This window comes from Oryctolagus cuniculus, chromosome 9 (genome assembly GCF_051225735.1).
Source record: "Oryctolagus cuniculus isolate XC-2025 breed Fujian yellow rabbit chromosome 9, ASM5122573v1, whole genome shotgun sequence".
Taxonomy (NCBI): domain Eukaryota; kingdom Metazoa; phylum Chordata; class Mammalia; order Lagomorpha; family Leporidae; genus Oryctolagus; species Oryctolagus cuniculus.
The window spans coordinates 106,093,529-106,118,742 of record NC_142875.1 but is presented as its reverse complement, the minus strand read 5'-3'; the positions used below and the strand labels follow the sequence as shown (position 1 = coordinate 106,118,742).

Below are 25,214 nucleotides of genomic sequence, written 5' to 3'. Positions count from 1 at the left end.
ACAGTATCCCTGCCCTACGAACAAGGAAGCTGAACACAGATTCAGTTGGTTCCCCAAGGTCACCAGGCTGGTTTCAGATGTAAGTGGTCATCGTCCAGAGCCCTAGCCACCCCCCACCACCCCGGTTGCCAGCCTGGTCCCTGGCCAGTCAGGGCAGCATTGTCCAGGAGCTTGTTGCAAGTGCAGATTCTACCCTGCCTGCACCTGCTGGGTCAGAGACTCGGGGTGGGCCCCACAGTCTGTTCTCCAGGTGATACTGTTGGACACCAGCTGGCTTGAGAGCTGCCACCCAACCCAGCACCTCCACTGTGCCATGGGAGTATAAGCCCAGCACATTCCTCCAGGGAATTCATGGGCTCCGAACCCACGGAGCCTCTGCTGTGGTTGGACTGGCAGTGTCGACTGCATTCTCCAGCCTGCTCTGGGGAATAGTCTGTCTTGAGGGCCCACACCTTGACCTTGGCTCTGGCAGTGACCCTCTGGAAGCCCAGGTTCTCCACATGGTCAGAGCAGTGTCCCTGTTTCCCTGGTCGTGTGTGTCACTGATCTCATTTCTCTGGGCTTCTGCTTTCTTGCTTTGAACGTAGTGGTGATAAATAATGGGAGGACATGGGCCAAATCTACCCTTGGATGGCCTCAGAGAGGCCAATATTTAAAAATCTGACCGAGAGACAGCAGCATGGGACACTGGCTACACTTGGAGGAGGTACCCACTCTCCACCTGCCACATCAGCCCTGCTCACCCAAGGGGGTGTTGTCACCCACACTGGCTCCCTCCACTGGCTCACTGCACCTGCTGCTTATTGAAACTTGGGTTCCATTGTATCTAACCCAATCTGTTCTCTTTCTATTTAGAAATGCAAGGCCAGAGAGGGTGAGGGTTGACTCAAGGACATAGAGTCATTTATTGACTCCAGGCTGGGACTGGACTATCTGGCAAGCTCCTGGATCCAAATGCGGGACGTTTCTCATCATGTGGTCCTTTGTCTGCAGCTGAGGATCTCGGTAGGCCTCACTCTTTGCCAAGATCTCTTGACGAGTCTGTATAGTGAGGCTGTGTTATTTGTTGGGCTGGATTCCAGGGTGGGGTGATTCATGAGCAGGGCCAAGTAGCTGTGTCCAGTTGGGAAAATGGCAAGACGCCACAGGGGAATTTAGAGCACAATCCCATGGAGCCTACGTGTGATGATCCGAGTGGAAGACGCTCTAGGCGGGGACTCTTATCCTGGGGCCACCTACATGCCGGGACCTGACTGTGGAGCTGCCTCTCGAGGCTGTATTAAACTCCGGGAGGTTTGGGGCTGCTGTCGTGGAGCCGTGGGTCAAGCTGCTGCCTTGGAGGCTGGCGTCGGGTATCAGAGTGTCCGCTTGAGTCCTGGCTGCTCTGCTGCTGATCCAGCTGCCTCCTAATGTGTCTGGGATGGCAGCAAAAGATGGCTCAAGTACTCGGGCCCCTGCCACCCACGTGGGAGACCAGGATGGAGTTCCTGGCTTCTGGCTTCGGCCTGACTCAGCTCTGGGTGTTGTGACTGTTTGGAGAGTGAAACAATGGATGAAAGATCTCTCTCTCTCTCTCTTGCTCTGCTTGTGAAGTGAGTAAATAAAATAAGTCTTAAATATCTCTATCTCTATCTCTATCTCTATCTCTATCTCTATCTCTATCTCTATCTCTATCTAATTTTCCTCCAAGCTTGCATCCAGATTCTTTGTTTCTAACTATGACCTTGAGCCACTTACTGACTTTGGGCCCCGTTTTCCTTCTCTGTGTCATGGGGCTCCTAGGTAATTTCTTCAGAAAGTGAGCGTGAAGATCAAATGAAGAAACAGTGAAAACGCATTCAGCCTAAGGTCTGGGCAGCAGAGCTGGCTGCCTTGTTTGCCACGGTCACTGTCGATTGGGATCGCCCAAGGGTGAATTCAGAAAGGCAGGCCTGCTTTGCATGCTGATGTGAGGCTGGAAGAGAGCAACAGACCGGCGCGGTCACAGGGACGGGAGCGAAAGGACTTCTTCGAGGAAACTTGTCTGCTCTCCTGTCTGGGGCCAGCGCCAGCAGCAGGGAAGCCCCGAGTCGCGGTGTTTGCTGACACCAGGGACCGGAGGGGAAGCCACAGCCTCCGAGGCTCCGTCTCCTCTGCAGCGCTGTCTGTCCGTCCGTCCACCTGACCCGTCCAGTCATTCCTTCCACATTCACAGAGAATGGATGCACTGTGCTAAGCCTGGGGAGTGCAGTCGGGAACCAAGCCTTGCTTCGGAGGGGGTGGGAGGGCCGTAAGCTTTAACAGGGGAGTTGGACCAGGCCTGGTGGCAGGGGGGGTCTGTGCTGAGGGAGAACCAACAAAAGAGAGCCTTTTGGGGGACACCAGGTACTAAGAAGTGCGCTCAGAAAGAGGAGCGGCAGAGCCAGCCACCCCAAAGCCCGCAAGCTCCACTTCCCGCCATCTCTTCCCCTCCCTCCCTCCTTCCTTCCTTCCTTCCTTCCTTCCTTCCTTCCTTCCTTCCTTCCTTCCACTCTTTCTTGATTTATTTATTTATTTACTTGAAAGGCAGAGTGACCGAGAAGGGGGTGGGGAGAGGTGGAGAGATTTTTCCACTTGCTGGTTCACTCCTCTAAATGACTGCTGGGTCAGCTCGAAGCCTAGAACTCCATCCGGGTCTCCCACGTGGGTGGCAGGGACCCAAGCACTTGGGCCATCTTTCACTGCTTTTCCAGACACATTAGCTGGAAGCTGGGTCCGAAGCAGAGAAACTGGGACTCGAACCAGGCACTCTGATATGGGAGGTGTCTTAACCCGTTGTGTCGCAATGCCAGCCTCTCTTTACATTTCTTCACCATAAAAACAAAATGAAGAGGCTTCTCTTAGAATTTCTAATGGTCAGCTGGGGAGAGAGGATTTCCAGACTGGGGATGGGGCTGTGGTGCTCACAGAGGCAGAATCTCACATTATCTCCTACGAGATCTTTGGACCCTCAGATCTGCAGCTTCAAAACGCTGCCCTTTGCAAGAGATTAGGTAAAGCACTCCATTGAGAGGTACTGTTCTCAGAATGGCAGGCTCCGTGTTCTGGGACTGGTTTCTTCCTGGGGTGCCTGACTTGGCGTAGGGGGAAGCAATGGAAGGAGACTCGATATTGGAAGGCCACCCCAGCCTCCTCAGGACTCACTGGAACTGTGCAGGTGTGGTTTGGACAGGGGGTGGGCACTAGAGAGGGAGGAGCTGTGGATTTCAGGCAGAGGCACAGCAGGTGCCAAGGCCAGGGGGTACAGGCACCGTGCATGAAGGGATCTCGGAGAAGGGGGGTGGAACAGCACCGGAGGTGGGCAGCATGAAGAGGTGGGGCCATGGCAAGGAAGTGGGGAGACTTGTAAACCTCTCTGATGAATTTGGACTTTATCTGTAAGGAGTCTGGGAACTCCAGCTTGTACTCTGGCCTCATGGGTGAAGTGTCTGGCAACAGCTGACCCAGCTTTCCTGGGCTCCGGACTGCCCGCCAGGCACGCAGGGAGAATCTGAGAGCAGCAGCGCTGGGGCCAGTGTCCAGCTTGGGCACTGAGGAAACAGCTGTCCTCACCGTGTGCCCTGGGGGCTCTGTGGGGTGGAGCAGTCAGTACTGGGCTGAGAGTAGATCTCCTAGCTGCTACATCCCCTGTGCTTCTCTATGTCCTTGGCATTGACCCCCCCCCCCCCCGAGCAGCTTGTTAAGACGTTCATTCATCCATTCAGTCATTTGCTCCTTCACTCATTCATGCATTCAGCAAATATTGGTTGAACACGCCCTCGGTGCAAGGTACAGTCCTATAAGCTGGGATGCGGCTTGTGCGTGCCTGTTGCTGCCGGTGTTTGTACAGCGTTCACTGCCGGTGTTTGTACAGCGTTCACTGCCAGTGTTTGTAGAATGAACGTGGTAGAAGCAGGGGCAGGAAAAAGTCGTCTTTGAACAGAGCCCCGAGTGGGGTGAGAGTGAATCACTCACATGGGGGACGCGGTTGGTGCAGAGCACCTGGGTAGGAATTCGTTTGGGGGTGTACAAGGGGCAGAGTGAAGGCCAAGGTGGCAGAGGCTGGACTAGCAGGCGTGGGGTGGAGAAGTTGCTTGGCCTCATAGATACGATGCTGATGTGGGAGTTTGGGGACCAGAGTCCAGAACCCCAGATCGCTGAGGGACGGCAGATGTGCACCCACACAGACACACAAAGTATAAAGTATTGTTTGAAGACTAGTTTTACCGCTAATTCACATAGTATAACACATTAAGGACAGAGGTCCTACATGGAGAGCAAGTGCACAGTGACTCCTGTTGTTGATTTAACAATTGACACTCTTATTTATGACGTCAGTAATCACCTGAGGCTCTTGTCATGAGCTGTCAAGGCTATGGAAGCTTCTTGAGTTCACAAACTCCGACCTTACTTAGACAGGGCCATAATCAAAGTGGAGGGGCCATAATCAAAGTGGAGGTTCTCTCCTCCCTTCAGAGAAAGGTACCTCCTTCTTTGATGGCCCCTTCTTTCCATGGGGACCAAGTGAGTTAATTTGACAGGTGAATGCTTAAGAGTCTTTGAGTTGGGAATTCTGGAATGCTGTTTCCAGACTTTGTAGGCCTGCAGTCAAGGACTGCTATTTCATGGGTTCAAACCACCCAAAGCGTGGGATAGATCTATCCTCCTTGTTCTAGCAGATTTTTTTCTCCATTAAAACAAATTTTGGGTAAAATGCACACGGCATAAAACGTACCATCATAGCCATTCTTAGGTATGCGACCGTGATCTTCAGATTCTTGATCCTGCTGTGCAACCGTTGCCACCCCCACCCCAGACCCTAGGTCTTGAAACACCGAGACTCTGCAGCCACTAAGCGCTAACGCCCCCAGGTCCCTCCTGAGCGGTTTCCCTTCCTGTCTTCATGGCTGGGACTGCCCCGAGTGTCTCCTGGAGGTGGAATTAGACAGCGTGTGTCTCTGTCACTGGCTTATTTCTCTTAGCGTCATGTTCTCAAAGTTCACTGCACTGTAACATTGGCCAGAATGTCCTTCCTTTTTAAGGTGGAATAGTATTTTTTATGTGTTTATACCACGTGTTGCTTATCCACTTATCTGTCAGTGGACACCTGGTTGGCTTCTACATTTTCGCTGTTGTGACTGATATTGCTATAAGTATATATATATATGTGTACATACACACACATACACACACACAAGTATCTATTTGAGGACCTGACTTCAATTATTTTGAGTACATATGAAAAATAGGACTACCAGATCATGTTGTAATTTAAATTTTTTTGAGGATCCACTATATCTTTTTCCACAACCATTGTACTGTTTTATGTTCCCACCAACAATGCGCATGAGTTCTAATTTCTCCACATTCTCACCAACATTGGTTATTTTCTGGTTTTTTTTTTTTTTGCATATATATAATAGCCATCCTCTGGATGTGAGGTAGCATCTGACTGTAGTTTTGATTTGCATTTACCCATTTGTTTCTGTAAGCTTTGGCTTCATCTATTTTGCAGCTTTTTTAATAAAGATTTATGTATTCGAGAGGCAGTGTTATAGACAGAGAGAGGGAGAGACAGAGAGAAAGGTCTTCCATGTGCTGCTTTACCCCCAAATTGCCACAATGCCCGGAGCTGAGTGGATACAAAGCCAGGAGCTTCTTCTGGGTCTTGGGTTTAGGGGCCAATGACTTGGGCCATCTTCTGCTGCTTTCCCAGCCATAAGTGGAGAGCTGGATCGGAAGAGGAGCATCTGGGACTCTAACCAATGCTCATATTGGATGCCAGTGCTGCAGGCAGAGGCCTAACTTATTAGGCCACAGCACCAGCCTCATTACAGGTTTTTTTTTTTTTTTTTTTTGTCTGTATTGACTAATTTGAAGTCACCTTTTAAACAGGTTATTATTACTGGATTATTACTGCTGGCTGACATCTCTCTGTGTGTAGCTGGAACGCCAGCACTTTCAGATTGTGCTTGTATCAGAATCTCTAAAGGAGTCAGCCACTCCTGCTAACAATCTGAGTCGAAATACATTTGATCGGAGCAAATGAGTTTTCTAGACTTAAATAGGAAGTGCCTGGAGAAGTTCGTGGAAACCAGAGTGAGAATCTAGATTAACTCGGCGTGGGTCATAGGCGTGGCCTATGTCACTTCCTTTCTGTCTCACAACCTGACCTTTGGGCTTGTTCTCCTCCAGCCTGCAGCTTAGGGGTCGGGTGATGGGGCTGGGACTCCGAGGGGGCAGCTGCTGACTCCTGCGCCTCTGCGGTGTGATCTCTGACATCATTGCTCGCAGTGAGGTCTTGTATGACTTGGGTGTGAAGAGATCATTGGAACACCATCTAACAAATGCACTTGAGTCTAGTTGAAGTCACAGCATGGGTGGAGTCACGGGTGCTTAGTAAGTGCATTCTATATTTGCAAGAGAGGTTCTTGTCCTGGCAGCCACAGAAGGTAAGATACTTCTCGGCATGGTGTGTGGAGCATGGCTGAGCCCTCCAGGGGAGCTGGGGTGTGTGAGGGTTCCGATGGCTGTTCTCAGTTCTGTCTTCCTTCTTGCCATCACTCTGCTCTCTCAAGGGGAGTCAAGGCTCTCTGATTGCATGGTGAGAAGTAGCCTGCTTCCCTCTATGTTCATAATCTATGAACGGCGATGTTGGCCCAGCGAAGGTACAAGCATAGTGTAATCAAGGAGTCTCTACTGAGCCCTCAGCTCCATGCCAGGTATTAAGGGGGAAACAAGACATACAAGGAACTTCTGCAGGTCTGTGGAGAATGGCATTGAAAGATAAGCTTATTTCGTGCAAAATATTTTGAAATCCATGCATGTGAGGGGTCTTCTAAAAGTTCATGGAAAACTTGTTGTATGGGTTAAAATGTTTTCTTTTTTTTTTCTTGCACCAAAATAAACTTACCTTTAGCATGTTTTTTAAAAATGTATTGAAGAGGCAGAGAGGGCTAGGTGTTTGCCTAGAGGTTAGGGTGCTGCTTAGGGCACCTGCATCCCATACTGGAGCATCTGGACTGGGGTCCTGGCACTCTCCTACTCCCAGCTCCTGCTAATGCATACTCTCGGAGGTAGCAGATGATGCCTCAAGTAGCTGGGTTCCTGCCACCCACATAAAAGACTCAGATTGAATTCGCAGCTGTTGCAGGCATTGGAGGAGTGAACCAGCAGATAGAAGATTGTCTGTCTGTCCCGCTGTCTTTCAAAACAAATAAATAAACAGTGAATTTAAATTGGCCAACAACAACAACAAAAAAAAGAGAGCGGCAGAATAAAGCGGGGTTGAGGGGGGGAGAAAGGGAGAGAGCGTGAGAGAGAGAGCAAGAGCTCTCTTGATTCACTCCTCAAATGCCCACAAGGCCTAGCCTGAGTCAAAGCCAGGAGTTAGGAATTCAGTCCAGGTCTCCTATGTGGGTGTCAGAGCGCAGGTATTTAAGCCATCACCTACTTGATGCCTCTCAGAGTGTGCATTAGCAGGAAACTAGAATCTGGAGTGGAGCTGGAACTTGAACCCCAGGCACTCTGATAAAAGGATATGGATCTCCATAGTGGCACCTGTGCCCAACGCCCACCCCTAAACTTGTCTTTCACTTCCATTTTGCCGTGAACTTTTTGAAGTACACTCAAATAAAATCTGATCACTACTCTGAAAGAATTTACTTCTTATTTACAGCAGTCACACCTTTAATTGTAGAACATTTGCCTGAGACGATTTGCTCCCCAAACAGAACAGAATGAAGCCAGTAGCTTTAGGCAAGCAGATGCCACAGGCCTTTAGAACAGGAGCAGGAAGAGACCCAGGGCTGGAGAAAACGGCTGGTTTCTAATGATGGCCCCTTCCTGAAGAGCTCAACCCAGTCGTACTGAGATAGCACAGAGGAAACGAGGCAGAACAGAAGCCTAGAGAGTGGACAATTTGTAAGGTGACGAGCCAGGGTCAAGCAGCCAGCAGAACACAGCTCTAAGGGCAGCCAAAGCCACCGTGTCCAGTGCCAGCACAGGACCCAGGGAGCATCCAAAAATAGCATCATGGCAGCGAGTCAGATGGCAAGAGCCAGAAGTCTCCTACTCCTACGTCACACTTTGGAGTTTCCTCTAGGCAGTTGCATAGTCAGCGTCTGTGCCGTTGTAGCCGTGCGAGGAGAGATTGGGCCGTAACTGTTACTGTGTGACAGAAGAGGAAGCTGGCTGTGCACAGCGATATGAGTATGGGACATAGTGCATGCTGCCACTGCCACTGAGGGCTGCCCTCGAGTCGAGCCATACAAGGACCCTGGGCAGGACCGCACGTTGGGATTGGCTGACGTCCCGAAGCCCGAAGGGCACCGTAAGCCTGTCAGGGGAGACTATGTCTCCCTGCATGTTTGCCTGTACAGGGGGCAGAGCAGGAAGCCGGGTGCCCAGGAACCTCCTTCAAGTCCAAGGAGAGAAAGAAGCTCCTGTTGCCTTGGGGAGGGATGTGGGAGGAAGCAGAGGGGAGCACACAGGGAAGTGTGCCTTTTAAGCCCATTGAAGAGGAAGAGCCAGGAGCCAAGCATCCAATTAACTTGACATTTCTCGCAGCCCAAATATCTGAGGATATAAGAAGAGAATTTAATATGTGGAGGCTTGGGAGAAAAGTGACTAATAGTGGGAAACAGCCCCAGTTTATTTAAAAAATAGGTCAGGCCCAAAAAATCCAATAGATTCTTTCCCAGCAGTTAGTGAACCAGGAGGCAGAGGGAGTGCTGTGTGGGTGCAAAGCCATTTTGATTTGAAGCAGGCATTGCTGTTATAGCACAAAGAGACAGCCAGAGGCCGAGGGGAGGCACGGAGACACGGTGCACTGCCACCACTGCCACCACTGCCGCTGAGGGCTGGCTTCCGTGTGAGCCACCCGGGTCCCCTGGAAGTGACTGCGCGTTGGCATTGGCCAAAGTCGCACCCAGCCCCTGCTCTTTCACGGTCATACTGAAGTGTTCTCTGGCACCTTTGGCTGCCTCTCTGCCAAGTGCCCTTGGCCTGGCTCCGATGTCATCTGGGAATGCATGAGGGCAGGGCTAGGTTGGCATCCGAGGGCTGCGTCAGCTCAAGGGAACAGAGAGGAAAGGGCAGGGCAGGTACTGCCCTCGGCCCATCAGGGCAACACCCGGGCAGCTCGTGGAAGGTGAGGATCATGGGGTCTCAGCCCTCAGGTTCCTGTTTTTTTTTTTTTTTAAGATTTATGTATTTATTTGAAAGTCAGATTTACACAGAGAGAGGAGAGGCAGAGAGAGAGAGAAAGAAGTCTTCCATCTGCTGGTTCACTCCCCAGTTGGCCGCAACAACCGGAGCTGCACCGATCCGAAGCCAGGAGCCAGGAGCTTCTTCCAGGTCTCCCACGTAGGTGCAGGGGCCCAAGGACTTGGACCATCTTTTACTGCTTTCCCAGGCCACCGCAGAGCGCGGGATTGGAAGTGGGGCAGCCGGGTCTTGAACCCGTGTCCATATGGGATGCCAGGGCTTCAGGCCAGGGCGTTAACCTGCTGCACCACAGCCCCAGCCCCAGCCCTCAGGTTCTGATTCCACGGATTTGAGGGGTGAGCTTGAGATCCACCTCTACGATGGTGAATGGATTGGAAGGCACAAGCACTGTTTGAAATCAGAACGCAGATTTTTTTTGCTCAGAACATTAATTTCTAGAGATGTTTAGAGATATCTCGAGACCAGTGGTGCCTCAGGTATTAAATCTGCTGGCACTGGACCCCTCCCATGCCCTCTTGGAGGGTCGCACTTCATCCTGGCTACTTAAAGGCTGTAGAGGATCGCAATGAAGCAATCTCTTTAGCTCGTCTGTCCAAACGTACCTGACTGCGGCGCCTTCTCCCAGGAGGTCCTATTCTGTGCAACGCAGCTTGGGAAAATGCAACCTAGACCAGTGGCTGTCATCAGAATAGGACTCTGGATCAGGACTCTGGATCAGAATCTCCTGAAGGGCCTGTCACGTGCAGGCTTCTGGGCCCCAGGCCAGGGCTTCTGGTAAGGCCCAAGCATTTGCATGGCTTTCCAGCCCCACGGGTGATGCTGATAACTTGAGAACCACTGTCTTTGAGCCTCTTTGAGCCCTGGCTCAGCCAAGAGCTCTGGTGGGTCTCCCTGGCAACCCTGGGAGGGTGGAGACTGAGAGTGGTGCATGGCAGGCTCCGAGGGAAGGGGCTTTCAGGAAGACAGTCATGGGCTGAGGGGAGCTTGACTAAGGCAACAAAACGGTGTGAGGATGGGCTCTGCCGAGACACCAGAGCTGTAGTCAGAGACCCCGTGAACAGGGAGGGCCGAATGGATGACAGTAGTGGACGCTCTGCCACAGGTGTCCGTCGATGGGCTTGCCACCTGTAGGCTGGGCTAGGAAAGGCAGATCTGGAGAGTGTGCCAGAGAAGCCCCCTACAAGGCGACTGCTGGTGAACGAACTGGTGTGAGCCAGGGGGCCCCAGAGCCTGCATGTGGGAAGATGGTAGCATCTTGTAGGACCAGCAACATCTAGACCTGTCCCCTTGCCCCAACTCTGGGCTTCCAGCCCCTGAGATAAGAGGCAGTGACTAGGGCCAGTTGTAGCACACTACTTCCTCTGGGAGGTGGACTCCAAGGATGCCTTGCTGGGAACCATCCTCCAACCCAGACAGCGGGAAATATGGGGGCAGCTCCGAGGGTGGGACGAAGGCTGCTATTGGCCAGAGGGGGACACTGGCGATAGGAAAGGCCTGAATGGCCAGCAGGGCCCTTGCTGGCCTTGCTGCTGCCTGATCTTGCACCACTGGCATGTTCTGTCGCAGCAAACTCTGGTCCCTACCTATTGACGCAGGTGGTTTAGAAGAGCTCCTATTCCTGTGACGATCAATGGCATGGGCCGCAGTTCAGATCACAGTCTTGTGCCTAGACACAGGCATGAAGAAAGGGTGCAGTATCTAGGGGTGACACTGGGGGAAGAAGGGGCTCTGGGCCCAGATGGACAAGGGGAGGGGGTGAGTGCGGTGGGGAAGAGATGGGGTGAAGCCAGGCCTGGAACCCTGCTCCTCCGCTCCCCTGTGCTGTCCGTACCCTGCCGTTCTCTGTTCCCTCCACGGACCCTCCAGGCCAGGCAGGCTGCTGCCAAGGACAGACAACTCAGGTTAGAAAAAGCTCTCTTGACATTTGGAGAACAGAGCAGAATTTGGCTCCTCCAGTGAAGCCTCTCATTCTCAGAGAAATCGTTTTAAAGCCTGGGCTGGTGCCAGTAGGAGCCATTTATAGCCCAAAGGGCTGGGGTTAGCTTCGGCTGCCTGGTGCACGAGGCTCAGGCTCCTCCGCTCTCTGCAGCCAGCCTGCCTGCTTCGTACGCCCGTCACCGCACCCTGCTTCCTGAAAGCCTCCCCCATGACTTCCCTATTTTCTTGGGGGTTCCAGTTCCAGATCCACCTCTGGCTTGCTGCTGTGATCCGAGACAAATTCCTTTCCGTACAAGCCCTCGTGTCTCATCTGCCACAAGGAGCCTGCCATCTGCTCCCGTTTAAGCCCAGGCGCCTTGGGGAGGTATCCACCTGTGCCCACCTTCATGGAAGCGCTTTCCTGTTTACTCATTGCCTGCTAACCCTCTTTCTGCCTCTCCTCCCCCCAAGACTGGGCTTCCTGCCCGGGCCAGTTCTGCTACCCATTTTTCCACCCAAAATCTGGCTGCTGACCACTGATGTTAAGAGCATGGGCTCTGGTGTCGAACAGGTATGGTTTACAACCTGGCTCTGGTACCTCCTAGTTCTGGGCTTTTGCCAATCACTAAACTTTTTGCAATCTTAGTTTTCTTGTCTGTACATTTCAGCACCCCATTTATTTATTTATTTATTTATTGACAGGCAGAATAGACAGTGAGAGAGAGACAGAGAGAAAGGTCTTCCTTTTCTGTTGGTTCACCCTCCAATGGCAGCTGCGGCCAGCGCACCACGCTGATCCGAAGGCAGGAGCCAGGTGCTTCTCTTGGTCTCCCATGCGGGTGCAGGGCCCAAAGACCTAGGCCATCCTCCACTGCCTTCCTGGGCCACAGCAGAGAGCTGGACTAGAAGAAAGCAACAGGGACAGAATCTGGTGCCCCGACCAGGGCTAGAACCCTGTGTGCTGGTGCCGCAGGCGGAGGATTAGCCTAGTGAGCCACGGTGCCGGCCATCCCATTGATTTAACATGAGGATTCATGATGTGCTGTCTGTAAAATGCTTAGCACAGTGCATGCAGCACAGTGGTCTCAGTCAACGTCAGTGTCATCTTCATGGCCATCACCATCACTGTCGTCATCATCATCCCCTTCACCATCATCATCATCACTGATCCTCGTTTTGAGGTAGAGGTGGGGGAAGTAGAAATCACACCCCCTGAGTCCCCACCCTTGCCTGCGCAAATCCCACCCACCCTTCAAGGACCAGCTCAAATGCCCCTTCCTCAGGAAACATCTTTCTCCTGGTCTCCAGTTTCTGTTTCCACAACAGAGCATTTGGTGGAGTCTGGGTCTGTTCACCCCAGCAAGAATGGGAAGGCTGGGAAGATCAAAAGTCATTAATTAGGGAGATAAACTGTGCTGGAAATGCCCCCAGGAAAGGCCAACCTAGAGACAGGGAACAGTGTTTGAAGGGTCCTGATCAGTGAGCTGGCAACGCGGCTCACTAGGCTAATCCTCCGCCTTGCGGCACCGGCACACCGGGTTCTAGTCCCGGTCGGGGTGCCGGATTCTGTCCCGGTTGCCCCTCTTCCAGGCCAGCTCTCTGCTGTGGCCAGGGAGTGCAGTGGAGGATGGCCCAAGTGCTTGGGCCCTGCACCCCATGGGAGACCAGGAGAAGTAACTGGCTCCTGCCTTCGGATCAGCGCGGTGCGCCGGCTGCAGCGCACCGGCCGTGGCAGCCATTGGAGGGTGAACCAACGGCAAAGGAAGACCTTTCTCTCTGTCTCTCTCTCTTTCACTGTCCACTCTGCCTTTCCAAAAAAAAAAAAAAAAAAAATCAGTGGTTGGCGTGGAGAGTAGAAAACCGTGATAAATCCTGACAGCGGGTGGGGATTCTAAGCCAATCAGGAAAGCAGACAGTATCAGATGACCTCCAGGAAGCAGCAGTGCCCTGGGCCTGGACCCTTGGCAGGGGGAAGGAAGAGTAGTCAGGGCTCTTTCTAAGCCTTGGGTCCCCAGGTCCACAGGTAGGACAAGGCTGGGGGTGATGGTGCAGAAACTGCTACCAGAGTAGACGGCAGGGCAGAGAAAACAGAGCTGGCTCTCCAGGGTGATAAGGGCACAATCTCCCAATGCAGGGTGTTGAAACGTCCATTGGGAAGAGGCTTGGGCACAGGAAGCAACCTGGAGCTGTGATGGGTGCCGCTATGCGGAGACCGAGGCACTGAGGGTCTAATCATTTGGGCTGAGCATCCCGTGTGATTCCCAGGCCTTTCTGAGTCCTTGGCCAACACACAGGAGAGTGTGAAGGCGGCCTTCTCCCAGAGCCTCTGGATACCGAGTGTGGCTGAGGGAAGGGTCGGCCTTCTGACTTTATTGATGACACGTCCATCATCCCCCAAGACCCATCATCTACGTTCCTCACATCTTTCCAGGGCCATGAATGGGCAGCCGGAGGAGCCAAAGACCTCGTGTTCAGATCTCCTCTCAAGGGCCTACAGGGAGACCCATCTGGATTCCTGCACAGGTTCCTATTTGCCTACAGGGAATCTATAGGGTCCATACATTCCTCATTTTTCCCACAGGCCCCACACAGTATCTTGCTGATATAGGTGTTCCATGGCATTCATGGGCTTGGAAGCAGCACCCTATGAATCTGAATGTCTAGGGAGTGCAGGCTATTGCTGCTTCCTGCCCACTCATGGTTTCTTAGAGAGACCACACCTGTGAGTCACAGACAGAATGCAATCCTCTCTGGGCCATGGTCATCTCTTTGTCTTGCAGCCTGTGGCTATGGAAGTGAATGCCACCCTCCCAATCCATTGATCCGTTTGTCTCATGCAGTACATGGCCATGATAGACACTATGCAAGTTTGCTGTTGGATAGAGAGTCTCAGGGAGTCTCCATGGAAAAGAACCTTGGAGTCAAAATTGAATGACAGCTAAGGGGTACCAGAGGCCCCTGTGACCTTGACCATGTGAAGAAGTTTAAATGCAAAAGTCTGCATCAAGGTCGGAGTCCCACACTGAGGCTTCTTTAGCTCCAGAGGTGACTGCGGCTTCCCGAGCACCATGTCCATCTGGATAGATGAGGCTGAGGGGTTTCCGGCAGAGCTGAGTGGAGGTCAACTTTGCTCGGAGCACTTGCGGGGACACGGGAGTGCGATGTGTGGGTCACATAGCCGCAGAGGAGGCGCAGTCACAGAACTGGAGAAGCAAGAACACGTCCTTCTCACTTCCTCTCTTCCTGGGTCCCCTGGGGGGGTCGGTCCTCAGGGGGGACCGACGCTGGCTGCTCCCCCAGGCCCATCTTCACTTCCCTCTACCCTCCTGCCCTCGGGGTCTCTCCCACCTGAATCACATCAGCACCCCACCCCCGGATGGTTTCCAAACGAGGGTACCAGCCTCAGCTTCTCTCCAGAAGCCTGGGATGACATTTCCTCTTCTTTTTAAGTATTATTCCTTGTTCTGATATTTACAAAATAGCACTTATTAATAGCATACACTTAAGCATATAAACAAACACAAAAAGAATCAACTGCTCACAATGTAACACCTCGCAACGATCACTGAGAACTCTGGGGCGTTCCCTGATCACTGACAACTCTGGGGCATTCCCTGATCACTGACAGCTCTGGGGCGTTCCCCGAGTCCCCTCTTCACACTGGGGCGTGGGTAGGTTCTCACCATGAGAGTGGATCACACCACATAGTCTTCTCCCTCGTGTTCTCCATTTGTCGCTCTTTCCGCAACGTTTCCAATGGCTGTCCAGCAGTCTGTCCAGGGGAGGCACCCAGTCTGTCCAGGGGAGGCACCGTCGTTTGTTTCATCAGTCTTATTTTGTGGAGCATCTAAGTTAACTCCTATGTTTTGCCCTTGTGGGCAGCACTGTCAGGAAATTGTTACAGCGACAAATTTATGATTTTCCAAGACTACTCCTTATGATAAATTCCAAACACTATGTAATTACTGGGCTGAGGATTCATGCTCTTTACCACTTCCGGTGGGCTTTGCCAAACACCTTCTAAGGGTTCTCAACCTGCTTACATTCCCACTAGAAGAAAAAAAAAACACTAGAAGAATATGAAAGTAGTTATTTTTCTGCAAAATTGTAACTGCAGAATTTTAGTAATTTTAGAAGGAGATGGAAAGCTTAGCTAGTATTTAAAAATTATATGTAGTTTTAATTTTAATTTGCCTGATTTTTAGTGAAAGGCAGAGTAAGAGAAAGGTGAGATCTTCCATCCGCTGGCTCACTCCCCAAATGGCCACCATGGCCGGAGTTGGACCAGGCTGAAGCCTGGAGCTTGGAATTCCTTCCAGGTCTCCCATGTGGGTCACAGGGGCCCAAGCACTCAGCTTCTGCTGCTTTCCCAGGTGCATTAGCAGGGAGCTGGGTGGGAAGTGGAGCAGCTAAGACTTGAACTGGCATTCACATGGGATGCTGGCCGTCACAGGAAGTGGCCCAACCTACTGCACCACAGTGCTGGCCCCAGGAATCCATCTTTTATTATTGGTTTGTAAGAGCTCTCTCCATATGAAGGGTGGTAGGCTTTGTCTGCCATACACTCCTATGTCAGAACACATTTCTCAGTTTATCACCTGCCTTTCAGTGTTGTTTATGGTATTGATTGACTGGAGCCGCATTAATGTCTGCTTGCTAGACATCTTTTCTTATATGACTCAATGACATTTCAAATTCCACACATCCAGATTGAAATTTATTACTTCCCCCCACCCCCAACAGCTGCCTCTTCTTGCTGACTTGCTGATTTCTGTTCATGTCATCACCATTTTCCTACTCACCCAGGCTTGAAATGTTGAAGTCATCTCTGATTCCAGCTTCCCTCTCTTCCCCTACATTCTGTCAGTTGCCAACCCCTATATATTCTATTTCTGCAATTCCTTGGCAGGCAGCCCCTTGGGCGCCCCAGTAGTTCAGGTTCTCATTATTTCTTGGCTGGACTTTGACAATAGCCTCCCAAGTTCATCCCGTGTCTCCCCAATCCCAGTCCCTCCGCTCCTTTCTCCTCCTTGTTGCTACCACATTCATCTTCCTAAAGTCGAGCTCAAACAGAGAACTCCCTGGCTAAAACACAGCAACATCTCCCCAGCCTCTGCAGTATTTAGTTACCACCTCTTAGCCTGGCCATGATTTCTATTCAGCCAGATTCCCCACCGTCGCAGCCAAGCTGTTCCCAAGCAGGTGCTTTCCTGCCACTTCATCTTTCTATTCCAACCACCCCTTCCTCTTCGAAGGCAGTGCCACCATCTCCACCTACCAAAATCCATTCATAAAACCCTACACCTTCCCCCACTGCCAGCTATCCCAGGGTTTCCTGACTCTGAATAGAATGTTCTCTCCTTTGAATGCCCAGAACAATTTGCTTGAACAACTTTTTTTTTCTTTCAGAAAAATTTATTATTTATTTATTTGAAAGGTAGGGTTACACACAGAGAGAGAAAGAGGGAGAGACAGAGATAAAGGTCTTTCTTCCATTGATTCACTCCCTAAATGGCTGCAAATTGCTGGAGCTGGGCTGATCCGAAACCAGGAGCCAGGAGTTTCTTCCGGGTCTCCCACGTGGGTGCAGGGACCCAAGCACCTGGGCCATCTTCCACTGCTTTCCCAGGTGCACTAGCAGGGAACTGGATCATAAGTGGAGCAGCCAGGACTGGAACCAGCGCCTATATGGGATGCCAACACTGAAGCTGGCTGCTTTACCCACTGTGCCATAGTGCTGGCCCCTTCGAACTTCTTTTGTAGAACAAACCTTGTTCCAGCACCTACTGGATCAGAAAGCAGAGTTCTTAGGGGAAACAGTCCCCAATATCTGTTTCTGCACAGTGCCGTGATGTCATAGGTGTTCAGTGGGTATGGATGGAATAAGAAGCTATGCTCCGTGTAGCTGAGTGCCCAGGGATCGTGGGCCTCTGTTGTTCCCACCCCAACATGTGCAGCCTCATGGAGAGGGTGCAGCTGGCCAGCCACTGGCAGAGTGCAAGTGCCCTTAGCAAGAACAGAGCTGACTGGTGGCCTTCAGAACCGGAGATAGGGCTGGAACCACCTCTTCACCCCACGATCTGTGGTTATTGCAGTGAAAGGTGCCCAAATCCATTCATTTCTGTCTCATGCACATGGCAGATACTTCGACGACTTGTTTACTTTTTATTTAAAGGCAGAACGATAGAGAGAGAGGAGAGAAAGAAATCTTCCCTCCACTGGCTCACTCCTCAAATGAGTATAAGGGCCCAGGGCTGGGTCAGGTTGAAGCCAGGAACCCTGAACTCCATCGGGGTCTCCTGCATGAGTGGCAGGAGCCCAAACACTTACATGGGCCATCATTCTATGCTTTCCCTGGTCCATGAGCAGGAAGTTGGATTGGAATTGGAGCAGCCAGGACTTGAACTGACGCTCTGATATGGGATGCCAGCGTCCCAGGCAGTGGCTTAACCCACTGTGCCACAGTGTTAGCCCTTAGATACTTCGTAAGTTGCCTATTGGAGGAAGAATCTCAGGGAGCCCCTATGGAAAATGGGTTGTTGGAATCAGCGTTGAGTGACAGCTAAGGGATGCTGGAGGCACTGGTGACCTTGACTGTTCGTGATGCCTGAATCAACTAGGAGTTTTTCCCTCCTTAATCTATTTAAATAGAGTCAATATTGGGGTCAGCTCCATGCAAAGAGCCCTTTTTGGCTTTAGAGGTGACTCTGCCGCCTGCACGGGAGTGTGCAATTGACACAGTCTATTTTTAGCCTCCTAGAGACCGTGACCAACATCCCAAGCTGGGGTGGGCACACCTGCTGCATTCTAATGAGGCAGCCCCGCTTGCCTCTGCCAGCGAGCCTGGGCTCTTGCCGACCTGAATTCTGATGTTGCTAAACTGGGAAGTCTGCTTATTTCCCAGAGGCATTAGCCTAGATACGCCAGGAAAAGGGGACCGTGACCCTCCCCTGGCTTGCCCGCCTCCAGCCCTGGACACAGACTGTGCCCACAGCACGAGCGAGAGGCCCCACCCACTTGATTCTTGATCTGGCTTTGTCCTTGGAGCCTCCTGCTCCCTTGTAGAAAACCAGGAAGTAAGTCTGCGCTGACCCAGCTCACAGATGGGAAAACTGGGTCACAGAACAGCATTATGACTTTTAGTCTCTGTACCAGGAGCAGTAGTAATAATAAGGCACTTTGCTTCGAGTAGTGTTCTAAAATCTTTATCTGTATAAACTCATCCACACAGCCTGACGGTTCTTTCCTGTAGGTTTTTATTAGGATCTGTGTTGTATAAGGGAGGAAACTGAGGCACAAGGATGACAAACGACTTTCCAAGGTCCCTCAGTGGAGAAGGAGCAGAACTGGGTCTCAGAGCCAGGCAGACCGGCCCCAGGGCTTGCACTGGGAGCCAATACCTGCACCATCCGCCTCTTGTTATCTGTTTGACATCTCACTAGAGCCAGGGTGGGATCCAGGACCCGGGTTCCTGGCCGCGGAGGGGCTGACCCTGGGTGCTGCTGCAGCTCCGCAAGCGAAAGCTCCACCCCGAGCTGAGGCCTTTCTTGTGCCCAACCCACAGGGTCTTCTACACTCTGGGGAGAGGGCTCTTCCCTGGCTGCTGTGGTCTGAGCTTCTGGGCTCCCCTTGCTCTACCTGGAAGAAGAAGCTCTCTGAGCCCCATCTTTTTCTCCCTTCTCCCCTGAGCCTGGAGGAGTCGGGGACCTAGCTGGGGGGGTTAGGGGGTAGCGCTGGGCTGATTGCCAGGATTGGGCGACCGAGAAGGAGCGCCACTTCCGGTGTGCAGGCGGGAGGTGAGCCACGGGGCCAGTGTCCCAGTGCTGCAGGGCAGGGCGCAAGACAACAGGTGTGAAAACCCAGAACCTGCGGCCAGCCTTGGAGAGCCAGTCCCTTCTGAGTGTGGCGCTACCTGCGGGGTGGAGAGAAGCCAGGGCACTTGATCTTGCTAAGGGCGCATTGAGCTCAGCCTTTGCTAAGCACTTTAACAACAGGAACTTGTCTAATCCTCAGGACGAGTCTAGAAGGCAGGGTCCACTTTATTGCCACTTTGGAGATGGGGAAACTGAGGCAGCAAGCAATGACTAACGTGCCCCACGGTTGTACAGCTGGTAAGCGGCTGGGCTGGGAGTTAGGACTCAGTGGACCCGCTGTGGGCCGCACACACACCCCTTAGCCGCCGTGCCGTGCCCTGCGGCGCTGCCTGTCTTTTCTCTTTACTGAGGGCTTCTTAGTCTGCAAAGGAAGACATTACTGCCCTCATTCACCAGAGGAGCGGATCGGCTCTGGTCACCCACCAGTAAGAGCTGCGACTGGATTAAATCCAGGTTAGCTAGGCTCCTCAGTTGGCGAGCCACCTCCTGCCAATCAGAGCCACCACCCAACCGCCAGGAAGCCTGAAGGGATCATGCATCCTTCAGGGCTGGTGGCTGCGTCTGATTGGAGGAGAAGGAGAGGGCCGCACTCCCGGAGGGCGGGACTTGGGCGTCTGTGTCATGTCCCGGCCCCTTCTTTTCTCCTCAGGTGAGCGGTCCCCCGGCTCAGCCCCCTCAGCCTGTGGTCCCGCCCAAGCCTGTGCCCTGCGTCCATCACGTGTCCACCCAGCCCAGCTGCCCGGGACGGGGCAAACTGTCCAAGCTGCTGAACCCGGAAGAGATGACGTCGAGAGATTATTACTTCGACTCCTATGCCCACTTTGGGATCCATGAGGTAAAACATCATGGGGCTGGGGTGGCGGGGAGGGTGAGCTGGGACGAGATGGGACGAGCTGGGACGAACCAGGTCACTGTCGTCCGGGCAGCAGTTTCTTCTCCTTTCAGCATCGCTGAGTGGGTTCTCCCAGGGCCCCTGTACCCCTGAGCTCTTTGTCCACTGGTTCCTCGGGGAGGGGCAGGACCTGGAGCAGTGAGCAGGTGCCAGCGTGGGTCCATGTGTCCCATGGCCAGAGAGGGGGCAGGGCGGAGCCCCAGGTTTATTTTCCACCCCGGCACCCCTGCTTCCTCCTGACCCCAAGCCTGGATGGCGTTGGTCACTGGAAGGAGCTCCAATGTGGGCAGCCCAAATATTTTTCTTTCTTTTAAAATATTTATCTGTTTCTTTATTTGAAAGGCAGAGTGACAGAGAGAGAGAGAGAGAGAGAGATCTGCCATCTGCTGGTTCACTCCTCAAATGACTGCAACAGCCAGGGCTGGGACAGGGTGAAGCCACGTGGAATCCTTGGTTCCTGGGATTCTACCCGGGTCGCCCACGTGGGTGGCAGGGACCCAAGTACTTGGGTCATCTTCTGCTGCCTCCCCAGGGGCATCAGCAGGGAGTTGGATCAGAAGCAGAGCAGACAGGATGCTGGCATCACAGGCAGCACTGAACCCGCAGTGCCGCAATGCTGGCCCTGGCAGCCCAAATCTTTAGGCTGAAAGAGCCTCCCAGGGGTCACTATGTGGGTTCCTTAGGCCAGAAAACACCTCCAGGGGAAGAGATGCAGGAAACTCGTCGGGACTCTGGCCCAAGTCTGACACCTGCTTCTCTGGGAATGCTTACATCTTCATGCCTGTCATATGCCACAGAGGGAGAGATGGATGTCAGCGTTAGAAAGAACACAGCCTCCTAAGAGAAGGCTTCCTGGCTGGGGCTGGAGCAGAGTGTTGTCCACCCTGCACACCCCACATTACAACCCCCAGCTCTCGCTTGAGCCCCCTCTCTCCCGCCCCCTCCAAAACAAAACAAAACAAAACAAAACAAAAAACAAACTCCTAGCACTGAGTGTATACTAAGTGCCAGGCACACTAAGTACATGACATGAATCATCTCATTTAATCCTCATGAGAGCCCTATAGAGAAAATAGCTCCTTATACCATGAAGAAAATAGTGAAAAAGGAACAAAAGTCCATTTGCAAATGAATGCATTTTAAGAACAAGTCTTTGGGGCTGGTGTTTGGTGCAGTGATGAGGCTGCTGATGGGGATGCCCACATCCCATGTCAGAGTGCCTGCTTTGAGTCCTGGCTCCTCCCCTTCCGGTCCAGCATCCTGCTAATGCATACCCTGGAAGGCAGCAGGTGACGAGGTCCGAGTACTGGCATCCCTGCCACCTATGTGGGAGACCCAACGGCATCCTGGGCTCCTGGCTTCAGCATGGTTCAACCACAGCTGTTGTAGGGATCTGGGGAGTGAACCGGCAGATGGGAGAGCTTTTCCTGACTTTTAAAGAAGAAAAAATCAAATAAATTTTTAAAAATTAATTAACAACTACCAACAAGTGTTGAAGCTCCCCTTCCAACTTGATGGGACTACCTGAATGATGTTGGGACAAGCTGTGGCTCTGTCCCAACAGCGGTGCTGCCACTGCTGGGAGGGTATTTAATACCAACAGCCAGCATTTTGAAAAGTGCTTACTGCATACTGGGCGTTGTTGATTATTGGCCCAGTTCTGCTCAGGGCCACCCTAGGAGGTCAGTATTGCTGTCTGCACCCATTTTACGGATGACTCACGACCTTCAGAATCAGATCAAGCCTGGCTCATCCTTGTGCTGCCTTTGTGCAAGGCCACGGGCTAGAAGTTTAACCCTCACATTTGGCCCCAGGGACTGCATTGCTAACCACTGAGCCGAACGGCCTTAGAAACAAGTTCCCCTTCTTTCTGGAAACTTCAGAAGCACGTGGACTGATGAGTCCTGGCTGGTCCCTTCTGCAGTCCTCTGGGGAGGGGCTTAGGCTCACTCAGGGGCGACTCCCTGAGAATTGCCCTCTACATTAAAGCATTTGGCCTGGGGCCCACAGAGTGGGGGCTGGGGACTTGTGCCCAGTTCTGAGGGTCCTGACCCAGGATGGGCTGGTGCCACCTCAGGCACCTGCTCCCTGACAGAGTGGGGCTAGCGTGGGCATGGAGCCCTGGCCGAGGCCGGGGAGAGGCTCTGGGAGGCAGAAGGGCCTCCACTGAGAGCTCCCCTCATCAAGACCGAGCCCTGCATCCCAGGGTTTGTCCTCCATGGGACAAAGGCTGACAGGCCTGTGGCTCTGGGTATCCGTTTTCAGGCAGCTTCTTGGGAGGACAGAGCAGTTCTGGGAACCTCAAAATGCATCCCCTTGGGTTTGCCTGAAGTCTTCCTGTGAGAAATCAGTTAACCACCACCCCCTGGAGCTCAGCCCTCCCCAATATCCAGGCTCATCTGCCCCAGGAAGCATGTTCTGGTTGGCTTCTTGGGTACCGCCCTCGGAATGCCTCAGTCCCTGCTGGCCACACCCTCGCCCCTGGAAGGTACTCACATGTGCGTTACTGATCGCAATTCCTTCAGCAGCTGGAGCCCCAGCCCCTAACGAGGGTGACGGTTACAAGGCTTTGCGTGCCAGGGCTTTGCATGCCTTCCGACTTGCAAAGGTCTGTTGGCATGGCTGCTGCTTGAATCATTCAGGTGAGGCCTGGTCAGGGCCACAACCCAGCACCCAAAGGAAATGACCTCCACTTGGGAGAGGACACCAGGGGCCACCAAATAAACAGTAGCTCAGCTTCCTTCAACTCTGCCTGTTGATAACCAAACCCAACTTGCGCATGAGTGTGTAGCGCAGACAGGGCAGGGGACTTGGCCTTAAGGAGCGGCAGGTCATAGACGCATTTCTGACCTGGAAGAGCTCTTGGCAACCTTCTCATCAGGAAGTACTTCTGCACATGCCGCTGCTGTTGTAGGCTGGCTCTAGGCGAATGCATGGGTCCTTCAGTGCAGGGCTGGCTGGCTGACCTTCCTCCACCTGCGAGGTGCTCCTTACCTTGTTTTTGGCCCCCAAGATCATCTGGTGCAGGAGGCAAGGGAGCACATGGATGGACTCCGAATGTTGCTCTTGGCAAGGAGAGGGCCTGACCGAGTTTCTTGTTACCAAGCATTAGGGATCTCTAGTCCACGCCAGGCGGCTTGCACCAACACCTTTGCCTTGTTGGTCTGGGCGAGACTGGTATGACACCACTCGGAGCCGAGCTAGCTGCTGGGCAGGCTGCTCCCCATGGTTAGCAGGGCCCACCCAGGTGGCGGTGGCAGTGGCAGCCTGCTCAGCAGCAGTGAGCAGAGTGAGGAGGGGGCCCGGTGCGGAGTGCACTGCGTTTGATCAGGCTGTGGATACGTGCGAGAGTGCTGAGCGGGGTGGAGCGCTGGCGGCTGCAGACCCTGTGGACACTTCTGCTCTTCCCCTCTCACCCCTCCACCCTGAGCAGTGGCCTTGCAACCCAGGGCCTCTCTGAGAAGAGTACAGGCTTGGGCAGGAGCAAAGTGACAGCTATGTGCCCCCTGAGGCTTCCAAGCACTGAGGTGGTGGAGCCCATGACCTCCCGGATCAGGGTCTCTGACAGTCAGCCCTGGGCTGGGCAGCTCAGCCTCCAAGAGAATCTTTGCCCATGTGGCTGTGCTGCCAGCCCCCCGAGCTCTGGGTGCCAACCCTGCTCCCGGCCATCTCCCTGCCTTTGAGAATCCTGCTGCAGGTTTTTCTGAAATAGATTCTTGGGGCCTCATTTCCCAGCAATTAGTCAATGTGCTGTCATGCGTTTAATAAGCAGGAAAGCTGGGAGACAAAACCGTCCGCAGAGAGGGCTGGGAATCGTTTGCCAGAGTGGTGAGCTCATGTCCGACAGGCCTCAAGACTTCCCTGTCCCCCACCTGCCCCCCAAGGAGGGCTCGCGGGTGAGGGGGAAGAAGGGGACACAGAGCTTGCTCTTTTGGTGGACCCAGGATGGGAGCTTTACTATGTCACAGCTTTCTTCTCCCAGAGCTTGTACTTGGGACCTGACTCCTGAGTCTGGGGGCTTAAGGAAAGGAGGAAGGGGCCAAAGAAGCGACAAAACGTGAGTTAGGAAAGGACACTTGGAGAACTGTATTAGCAAAAATAGGACCTGGAGAGGTGCTCGACCAACCCAGTTCCATCTGGGAAGGCAGTTGGGATTTCTAACTGCAACAGTGATTGGGAGATTTCCGACATCCAGGTCATTACTTTGCTTCCAGTCCTTGCTCATCCTCAGCTGTTTGCTTCCACAGATGAAGAGGGTGTGGTTATCACCAACTTCCAGGACTAACACTTCTGTGGACCTTAATCCATTTATTAATCATTGCAACAACCTTACATAGTAGGCGCTATGATTGCGCATTCTGTAGATGAAGAAATCGAGGCACAGAAGGCTGATGGTCTGGGTCACAGAGCTCAGCCGCAGGGGTGGTGTGGTTTGAATGCAGGAACTCTGGCCCCAGGATCTGTGTGTTTAGCCATTATGCTGATGGTCTTCCAATTTTTTGAGCACATATTATGCACCACGTTCTGTGTCTGCTGTTGGGGATGCTGTTTGGTCCCGGAGATCTCCTGCAGAGGAAGCTTCGGCTCACCTTCAAGACATTTAAAGCCAGAAATGAACTTCATATAAACAAGCCCCTATCTTATGCAGCTTCTAACAAGATCGCAGACACCGACTCTGGGACAGCAGAGGAGTTGCAGCTGAGCTTCAGATGGCTTCTTGCCCTTTTCTTTTTTTTCTTTTTTAAGATTTATTTATTTATTCGAAAGTCAGAGTTACACAGAGAGAGAAGAGGCAGAGATAGATAGAGAGAGAGAGAGAGAGAGAGAGAGAGAGGTCTTTCATTCGATGGTTCACTCCCCAGATGGCCGCAACAGCCGGAGCTGCACTGATCCGAAGCCAGGAGCCAGGAGCTTCTTCTGGGTCTCCCATGCGGGTGCAGGGGCCCAAGGATTTGGGCCATCCTCTACTGCTTTCCCAGGCCATAGCAGAGAGCTGGATCAGAAGTAGAGCAGCCAAGTCTTGAACCGGCGCCCATATGGGATGCCAGTACTGCAGGCGGCGGCTTTATCCGCTACGTCACAGTGCCAGCCCCCTAACTAGCATTATAGAACATAGCATCCCAAATTCTAGAAGACACATTCTTTTCAAGTATACATGGAAGTACTTATTAAGATAGATCATATGCTGGGTCACAAAACAAGTCGCAATAAACTTAACATTAGAGTCATGCAAAGTGCTTTTTTTTTTTAACATAATGGATTAAATTAGAAACCAAAAGCACTGTTATCTGGAAAATCTCCAAATA

General features: G+C 52.6%; 1 protein-coding gene across 2 annotated transcripts in view; it reads left to right on the top strand.

Annotated features, from left to right (window-relative positions):
* The window catches only part of PRMT8 (protein arginine methyltransferase 8), a 105,269-nt gene that overhangs the window by 19,572 nt on the left and 60,483 nt on the right, over positions 1–25,214 (top strand). For both annotated transcript variants that reach the window (XM_002712816.6, XM_089303800.1), the window contains exon 2: positions 19,666–19,851. In XM_002712816.6, the coding sequence (XP_002712862.1) occupies positions 19,666–19,851 (186 nt within the window). The remainder of the gene's footprint in view (positions 1–19,665; positions 19,852–25,214) is intronic.